The sequence below is a fragment of the Thamnophis sirtalis genome, unplaced genomic scaffold (genome assembly GCF_051295495.1).
Source record: "Thamnophis sirtalis isolate CommonGarterSnake01/CBP01778 unplaced genomic scaffold, rThaSir2_p1.2 scaffold_4, whole genome shotgun sequence".
Classification (NCBI taxonomy): domain Eukaryota; kingdom Metazoa; phylum Chordata; class Lepidosauria; order Squamata; family Natricidae; genus Thamnophis; species Thamnophis sirtalis.
Window position 1 is genome coordinate 95,516,919 of NW_028261384.1, and position 9,488 is coordinate 95,526,406.

A 9,488-nucleotide genomic window follows, 5' to 3' on the forward strand; every position below is an offset into this window, starting at 1 on the left:
ATCAGTTATTTTGTTTAACTCACTTGCTCTTGAAGTAGAATCTCAATATATTTCATACTTGCCAAATGTTTTGCCAAGCTTTCATGATAATCACAAAAGTAGACAGTTCAATTTATTTAATAGATTCGTTTACTTAAAGAAGTGTAGCTAAAATAAAAAAGTTTGTTAGAGAGGAATCATCTTTCAACGTTAAATAATTATCTGTTAAAACTATTTCCTTGAAGTGAAAAATGATTGACTTCAGGCATCTGGGCAGTCTTGGTGGTTAAAAAATTAAGATGATGGCTCCAGGACCATCTTTATGCGCCATAAGAAGGGGTGGGATTTTGATTGTGTAATTGCAGTTATTAAGTTGACTTTTTAGATTTCCCTGTGGAACCTCCCTGTACCAAACTCCTTGTTCACAAAGTGTTGCTTCCATATGAAACTAAATCCAGATAGAAGATGGAGATGATTGTCTGTATTGAAAATCAAAAACGCCTCCTAATGCATGCTTCAGATAGATTTCTTTGTTAAGGAAAATCAAGAAAATTGACATTACAGATTTCAAAAATGACATATAGATTGGAAAAGTATTTCTTTTTCTCCCCTTTGCAGGACGGACAGGTTAAAATATATATATAAAATAATACAATATATTAAACACTTTTATTAAACCAATGGTAAATCTTGTTTATGTCTAAAATTATAGTAAGTGTATCTTCTACAAAGAGTTCTGGTCAATGAGTAGGGCAAGAGCAACAATGGGACATTACCTTGCACCTTTGTGTCCCTGGAGCTTTTCGGTATCATCTAATTGACCAGTGAACTAGATGGATTACTCTATTGAATCAGAAGACAGCTTTGCAGAGCTGTTTTGAGTGCTATCCTTGAAAAGTGGGCCAATATCCTCTTTTTTATATATAAGGGCTTTTGAAGCAGTCTTATGCAAAGCATTTATTTTACCTCTAGAATCCCAAAAATTGGGAAGCAAAACCAGTTTAGCACTCTATTCTAAAATGTTTAATGTTGTAAGCTGCTTAGAGTTACTTCAAAGTGAGATAGGCAGCAAATAAATGAATAATGTAAACATAAACTAGAAGCCTGAGACATGCCATCACTATTGCTTTAGATGAAGGTCAGTCTTCTGTCCAAAATGATGTCAACATAGTAAGCTTCTAGAAGGTTCCTTTTTAAAAAAAATATACTTAGATCCCTTTGAGTCTATCAGGCCTTCTTCTGTTCTTTTTCTTTAATCTACTATTGGTGCAACTTGGTTAAAAGTAGTCCACACAAAAAATGGCACTTTGCAGATGGTATAGCCATTTGAGAAAGCAATCAAGATTCATAAAGAAAGGAAAAAGAAAATCCCTAACACTTATAGTCATGTCAGTGGCATCACAATACAATGACTTGGTGTATGAAATGTCATCAGCAGGAAGCTTTTCTGTTGTTGAGCTTAATTAATTCTGCTGATGGACTCCATGACTCCCTTTTTGTGTTGCATTTGATAAGCTATTTGCACATTTGTGTAAAATCCCCATTTTTTTAGATAATAGAAATTGAGTTTACACTTTCCTAATTAAAATAAATAAATACTCCAGATAAGGGGGGATAGCTTTTTGGGCTAATTGGCTTTGGGGTTGGAAGTTTTTTCTTCTGAGCTTTGTTAGATCCCAATTAAGACTGGAAGGTAAGGGATGCTAGGATCTGATAGCAAGAAGAAATAACAGATAACTTCCCTGTGTGCCCTACTCTAAGGAGGCAGCTAAAGGAATGTAAATAATACAACTGGTCATTAACAGATCTGTTTTGTACTTAAGCTGAAACAGCTGGGAGTGATTTCTGAATCTTGGCAGAATGCTTCATATGTGCTAAAGTGGTGATGTAGATACCACATCGATTATGTGAGAAAAATCTGGAGTGGCACATGCTGTATTGAGGGTAAAGTTCTAATACCACAATCTAAAATACTATCTTCATCTTTAGGAGGGCCATTGAAATTGTGGAGTCAGATGTGAGGACCCAAGCAATACTTAAACAAATGCCTGCCTGTAAGTAGATTTTTCTCATTCTCTACTTTATGCAGATCATATACTTTTATGCAAAGTAAAAGAAAGATTCTGGAAAAGATAAGCAACGAATTAGCGAACACCTAGAAGTAAACGAAGTAATAGCCAAAAGCCAACATGGCTTTGTCAAAAACAGATCATGCCAGACTAATCTTATTGCATTCTTTGACAAAGTGACAAAATTAATGGACCAGAGAAATGCCGTCGATATAGTTTACTTGGACTTCAGTAAGGCATTTGATAAGGTAGACCATAACCTACTACTAGATAAAGTAGAAGAATGTGGGTTGGACAGCATCCCCACCAGATGGATTTGTAACTGACTGACCAACCGCACTCAACGTGTAGTCCTCAATGGAACTGCATCTACATGAAGGGAAGTATGCAGTGGAGTACCCCAAGGCTCTGTTTTAGGCCCAGTACTCTTCAACATCTTCATCAATGATTTGGATGAGGGAATAAATGGGAAACTCATCAAATTTGCAGATGACACCAAGCTGGCAGGAATAGCCAACACTCCAAAAGATAGGCTTAAGATGCAGAAAGATCTTAACAAACTTGAACATTGAGCACTATCTAATAAAATTAAATTCAATGGTGAAAAGAGTAAGGTTCTACATTTAGGCAAAAAATAATAATGAAATGCATAGGTGCAGTATAGGTGGTACCTTGCTCAATAGTAGTAACTGAGAGGGATCTTGGAGTCTTAGTGGACAACCATTTAAATATGAGCCAGCAGTGTGCAGCAGCTGTCAAAAAAGCCAGGACATTCTAGGCTGCATAAACAGAGGGATAGAATCAAGATCACATGAAGTCTTTATACGACTTTATAATGCCTCGATAAGACCACATTTGGAATACTGCATTCAGTTTTGGTCGCCATGATGTAGAAAAGATGTGGAGACTCTAGAAAGAGTGCAGAGAAGAGCAACAAAGATGGTTAGGGGACTGGAGACTAAAACAAAGAACGGTTGCAGGAAGTAGGTATGTCTAGTTTAATGAAAAGAAGGACTAGTGGAGACATGAGAGCAGTGTTCCAATATTTCAGGGGTTGCCACAAAGAAGAGGGAGTCTATTCTCCAAGGCACCTAAGTGTAAGACAAGAAGCAATGGGTGGAAACCTAATCAAGGAGAGAAGCAATTTAGAACTGAGGAGAAATTTCCTGACAGTTAGAACAATTAATCAGTGGAACAGAAATTGCCTCCAGAAGTTGTGAATGCCTCAACACTGGAAGTCTTTAAGAAGACGTTAGATCGCTATTTGTCTGAAATAGTATAGGGTTTCCTGCCTAGGCAGGAGGTTGGACTAGAAGACCTCCAAGGTCCTTCCAACTCTGCTATTGTATAGTTTCCTTAAGTGTTTTCCTGATCTTGATTGGTAGCATTTCTTCCAGAAAGTAAGTTTAGGTGCTGGGGGAATGGAAATGATAGTAAAGTTGGCTGACACAAATTTATTTTCTGCTCTCCCCCCCCCCCCCAATACAAAAGTGGCCCTGTAGAAGAGGCTGGACATGTTCCCTCTCTTCCATATATGATCCTAAATATAAGGAGCAGCAGAAAACTAAGTATGAAATAGCTACAGGCATGCCTCTTCCAAAGCAGCTACGTGCAAGCTAAAAATTTGTGTGTCTTAAGGAGTGTGTGAAGTGGAGGTGGTGTATAGAGGTTTGTATTGACCCATCTTGAACCTTAGACCAATACTTCAGAAGCTTATGTTCAGATGTGGATTTCAGGTACCAGAATTTACCAATCAGCACATGATGTACACACATCTTAATGTTGCTGAGGGATCCTGCTGAAACACTTGTAACAATTTGGGTATACAACTTGACTGAGCAGGAAAGGCATCTTGCAATTGGTGCAAATGGCAGCTTGATGTGTAGCTACTATGGAAAACAGCAAATATTAGGATTTATTAAGAAGAAAATCAAAAGTGAAGCTAATGCTTTCATTTAGAACTGGAGTGAAATTTTACTTAGAATAATGTGGTACCGGTTGTCTCACTAAACCTCAAAAAAGGCAAAGTTGAAGCTAGGAAAGGAGGCAATTGAAATGTTTACTTGCTAGAGCTACTCTCAAATGAAGAAAAACAGCATCTTATGCTGCTTAGCTTACAGTTAAAGGGGATAGGAGGAGACCTGATAGAGCACAGCTTTGGGATTTGGGATTTTTCAGAGATACAAAATGTGAAGAGATTCGGGACCAATAATAATGCAGCCAAGAGATAAATCATAGAAATTGCTGCCATTAGATGTGACATCTCTTTAGATACTTTAAAAGGATCAAATAGATTCAAGGATAATTGGATTCTTAATGTTTTCCATTGATGCCTGTTTATTTACTAGCTCTTGAATTAAGATGCCATATCATCAATACTAACAGTTGGGAGTAATTGTGACTTTCTTGATTGCACCTGATTGAGGCAAAGTATGGCATAGAATATTGGATGAAGTATGTTTAGCACGGTTCTTCATGGTATGTGTTGGTCAAAATTAGAGTGTAAAACATTGCATGTTTGACTAATGCATGGTCTGAAACCACACGATGCAACAATGCGGGTAAAACTAGGCAGGTCTAGATCTTTAGTTGGACACTGTCTGGGAATCCCAAATATGGCTTGTTGATTTTTTTTTAAATGAGATAGAAAGCAAACAAAATGCATGTATGTGGGATGTGTATTTCAAGAATGACATGGGTTGAGTTGTAGTTTTTATATATGAATAATGGGTTTTCCACTGTTATACTTTTACTTTCTGACCAGCTGATTCCAGCCCTGTGACTTCCATCAAATCTCATTCCAAAGCAGCTGCAGTCTGTGGAGGGCTCAAACGAGTGGGCCTGTGTCACGTCTCCCAAGTGATCTCCGATGTGTATGGTGACCGGATGGCAACTGGTAACAGTTATGGTGATGCTTCTTCCTTCCCACTGCAACAGAAGATTTTAGTCTGTTCTCTGCTGCTCTTAGCCAAGCAACAGAATACCAAAGAAGTTAACCTAGGAAAGGTGTGTATTGATCTCTCATTGCTACTTTCTTATAGTGCTTTTATTTAGTACTGCTTCATTCTTCTTCACTCGGATCTCGTGAGAAATGAAGGTGAAAAAATCTTAATATTACACTGGATAGTGTAATGTTTTTATGGAAAATTTGAGTTCTGAAAGTTCTAGAATAAAGTGATATAAAAAGATTGGTGCTCTCTGCCTCCTCGTATCCTGTACCTTATCTAGTAAAAGATATTGATAGTAGATCTCTGTTTACTTAGGAAATAATGTCTTCAATCTTCCTTGGTCTGAATGAAAGATAATTGCATGAAATGTAGTATTATGTTCAATATAGATAGCCCATGACCTATAAACACAATTACGACCAGAATTTATGTTGCTAAGCAAGGCAATTATGAGTCAAGCCTGATTTTACAATCTTTTTTTTTTTTTTTTGCCATGTTGTTAAGCGGATCATGTGGTCATTAAGCAAATCTGTTTTCCCCCCATTGACTTTGCTTGTTGGAGGCTAGCTGGGAAGGTTGCAAGTCACAATCATATGATTTTGGGATACTGCAACGGTTGCAAATACATGTCAGCTGCCAAGGATCTGAATTTTGGTCACACGACCTTGCAGATTCTGTAATAGGTCTAAGCGTGAGGAGCGGTTGCAAGTCAGTGCCAATGTAACTTTAAACAAGGTTGTAAGTTGAGAACTACCTCTACAGGACATGTGCTATATATATAAAGCACCTACTAATGCCCCCATCCTATTATCTTCTCATGGCATTTGAAAAGTGGAGGAGAAAATAGTTTGTTCTATACAATACTTCCTAATTTTTGTAGCAGAACAATATAGTTGCCTATATTCCAAATTCTTCCAAAATTCTGGGTGCTTCTTTTCTTCCATAGGAACAACTGCTGAAACTCGTCAGAGCAATTATTTGTCCATTATTTCTAGTAAAACTACACTTAAGTGGGATTTCACATAAACTCTGAATTTGTTTTGCAATGTATCTTATTAAAGATTTCTAAATCTTTTTTCATGGCCACTCTTTAAGTAGTAAAAATATACTAGCTACACCAAATATAGAACTATGCTAGCAAGTGCTTTGGCTAGGCACTTTGGGTTATGATTATGAAGAGCATACTTTCGTCAAAAGATACGATAATGGAATAAAATGAAGCTGGGATGAGTGAGCTTTGTCGTTTATGCTAATCTCTCTGTGTTATCATTATATTCAATAATAATTGGAGCTCATTAAACCTTCCCTATTTCTAGCTGCATGAAGCCTACAGCAGAATTTGTCAGAAACAGAAAGTAGGACCTGTTGACCAATCGGAGTGCCTCTCACTCTCAGCTCTTTTGGAATCTAGGGGCATTGTGGGACTCAAAAAGGCTAAAGAAGCACGGCTGTCTAAGGTATTTCCCCATATTGGCTGGGAGAGCAGTTTAGATTAATCACATATTCTTCCTAGTCTGAAAGATCTAAGATTAATGTACACATTTTCCATTCTCTATTGCTTTTAAGAGGAAATCTTTTGAGAGGTTGGGGTTGGCTTTTACTCCTTATAATAATGAAAATAACAGAGTGATAAAAATTGGCCAGTGATTCTTGTCTTGGCTTTCCTAGGAAAATGTACTATCTAAGTTCTTTAGTGCCTGAAAGGTCTCTGCTATGCCTGGCAATTTTTTTCTTTAGATGCAGCCATCTTAAATATTTTAGCTATATGGACATGGTAGGTTTACTAGCTCTCCTTTCTTGTGTTTCTGTGGAACATCCTCAGGGTACAACTTTTTCTGTTCATATCTATTCTTTGCAGAACTGTAGAAACAATAAACAAAGAGAGAACAGAGTTGAATTACTTTCTCACCAGAGCTGTTGGAACTGCATGTGCAACACCAGTCATTCTTACCTATATTGGAAGAACTGCCATAAGTTCAGATATATCACAATATATTTGATTGGTTGTCATAATGTGCTCTGTCCACCTTGAAATTTTCCTATTTTTCCAAAGTCCCATGACTTTCTGGAATGCAAATTAAAACTCTACATTGAAAAAGCTAATAAGTGCAATGTTGTGGCAATTAATGCATTGCTAATGCTTGGAATTCTGCTATAGGAGATAATTGATTTGAAATGTTGTGCATTTTGAATAATGGAGAAGTTGTACAACTGAAAGAACTGATTATTAATCTGTCTCTCCCACATCCTTGTTTCTGTTTGTATACATCTAATTTTTTACAATTGGAGAAAAAGGAAATGCAGATATTTGAGGCATTTAGATAGAATATTCTCTTCATTGTATCCCTATTCTTCCAATGTTAATTCTATGGGAACTGGCAATTGAAATTGTATGGCAGATTGTTGATTCTTGTAACAATCATAATATTTCTGTTCTTGTTGTATAAAGTAGTTGGAAATCAACATATGTTGGAAGTTTCAGTAACAAGTTGATACAGAACTTTTTCTTCTATATAGAGTAAAGGGAAAGTTAGAAATTGCCAATACCTACAATTTAATCTTGATATTGTTATACGTGGGCAATCATGGATACTCAGTAATGTCAAAGTAACATATTTATGTTTGTTTTTCTTCCACCAGGTTTTTCTGAAAATAGAAGAGAAGGATTTGGAACATGCCCTCAAGGATGGAATCTTGGTTGGAAGCATTTTGGCAGGGGGGCTTTAAAACTGTTGCTTTGTTCCCTTCTACAACACAATGCCTCATACGTCTATTAACCTTAAGAATCGACTTCATCAAGACACACATAGGGGTGCAACGTGCAAAATATTTGGACCATTGGCTTTATTATTTTTAAACAATGAATTGCCCAATTTTCAAGAGTTTTTAAAAAATTTTACCTTTTGAATTTTTACCTTTATGCATCACTCTCATTTGGAGATTTATTTTTGAATACCAGAAATATTTTCCCTTCTTTCCCAGCCACAACGCCGTTAACCTTTCTCTGCTGCCCCTTCCCTCTACAAATATGGAACTGCCAATGTGATATTTGTCTCCGTGATTAATAGCAGAGATGAGAAAGGATGAAAGATGTCAGTAAGAGATCCCATTTGCAGATGCAGCCATTAATGTTGCAATAGAAAATAAGAATGTAGTAGCTTGAGTTCTTTTGAAGTTGGACTGCTTCAATGAGCTAGATGTCATTCATACTGAGGCTTAGCCTCTTGAGAGCTACAAAGGGGCTTAGCCATAGCACACAGGCGCACACACATTGTTGAGGGCCCTTGAACATCTTAATGTTTCTGAACTGTGGCTACAATCTTAGCACCAAAACTAGTTTCAGACCTGGAGCAAAGAGTCGGTTTTATTTTTGAGCCATTTATTTTGAAAAGTTGAATTAATTGAATAGTTTGATTTGTATGAATAAAATTTTTACTAAGCCCAGTGTGCATTTCTGAATTGGAATCTACTTGTTTGTATACATATATGTGAATGATCAGAATTGGTTTGTTTTAACTGCAAAGCCATTTATACTTACACCTCACTTGCAGTGCCTTTCTCCACTGATTAACTTAGAATTGTTCTGATTTATTGAAATATGTACAACCCGATGTTTTAAACAGTTGCAATTATTTGCTATTGCTTTAATTTACAAATTAAAATAAGTCAATTTTGCAATTGTGAAGTTTAAGATATATGCTTGGTTCAGTAGTTACTCATTTACACTGTTTAGCAATTTTCATTAGAGTTGTATGGCTTTCTGCTTTGGTGGGTGTGTCTACATATCCCATTAATTGTGGGCTTGTCCTATGCTCCGTTTTAAATATACTTGAAATTTGTATGTCTAACATACTAGCTTGTTCCAGATTATGCATATTTTAGCAGCTATCACTATTGTTCTCTTGGAGTTTAGAAGACTACCCACTACATCATTTTCAGGATATGCAATTCTGTAACAAATATTGTTAAATTTTAGTGAGAATACTAGTATTAATAAAGAGCTGGGGGCTTTCAGTTTAATTAGTGCTCTCCCCTAAATTTTTATACTGCCTAATTTTTCACAAAGCTGCTCATGTGGCCATAGCAAGAGATGTATTACATGTGGTTTTTTGGCATATACATTTTATAGCCTCCTTGTTCAGCTTTGGTGGAATGGGATGACTTGACCCATCTGCATCCCTGATGGCCGACTCCTGTAAACCACAATGGCATCAGATGTTAAAAATCCATGACAGTGTTAAGAGAAACCAGCCTAGCCCCCTAAAAACAAAGGGAGATTTTGTGGTTGTCTCTCCTGGCCACTAACTGAGTGGTTAACCATTGCAATATATCCAACAATAGAAAAATGCTGAAGCCTACTAACATGAAATAAAATGTTAACTTATGAGAACTCAAATTCTAATTGATACACTATTGTGTACAGGATTTGAAGAACCAAAATTAGTCTTTGGACTTCTAAGATTATCAAGCATACTGCTCATATAAGCCAGTT

The 9,488-nt window shown here is 36.6% G+C and overlaps 1 protein-coding gene across 4 annotated transcripts in view; it reads left to right on the forward strand.

The window, feature by feature from the left end:
- CDC6 (cell division cycle 6) overlaps positions 1–8,674 on the forward strand; it is a 30,078-nt gene extending 21,404 nt beyond the window's left edge. For 3 of the 4 annotated variants that reach the window (XM_087713481.1, XM_014074055.2, XM_014074047.2), the window contains exons 9-12: positions 1,969–2,033; positions 4,813–5,054; positions 6,313–6,453; positions 7,637–8,674. In XM_087713481.1, coding sequence (XP_087569607.1) covers positions 1,969–2,033; positions 4,813–5,054; positions 6,313–6,453; positions 7,637–7,723 — 535 coding nt within the window. In that variant the 3' untranslated portion in view covers positions 7,724–8,674. The remainder of the gene's footprint in view (positions 1–1,968; positions 2,034–4,812; positions 5,055–6,312; positions 6,454–7,636) is intronic. The other variant, XM_087713483.1, reaches the window with a different exon arrangement.
- Positions 8,675–9,488: the final 814 nt, after the last annotated feature.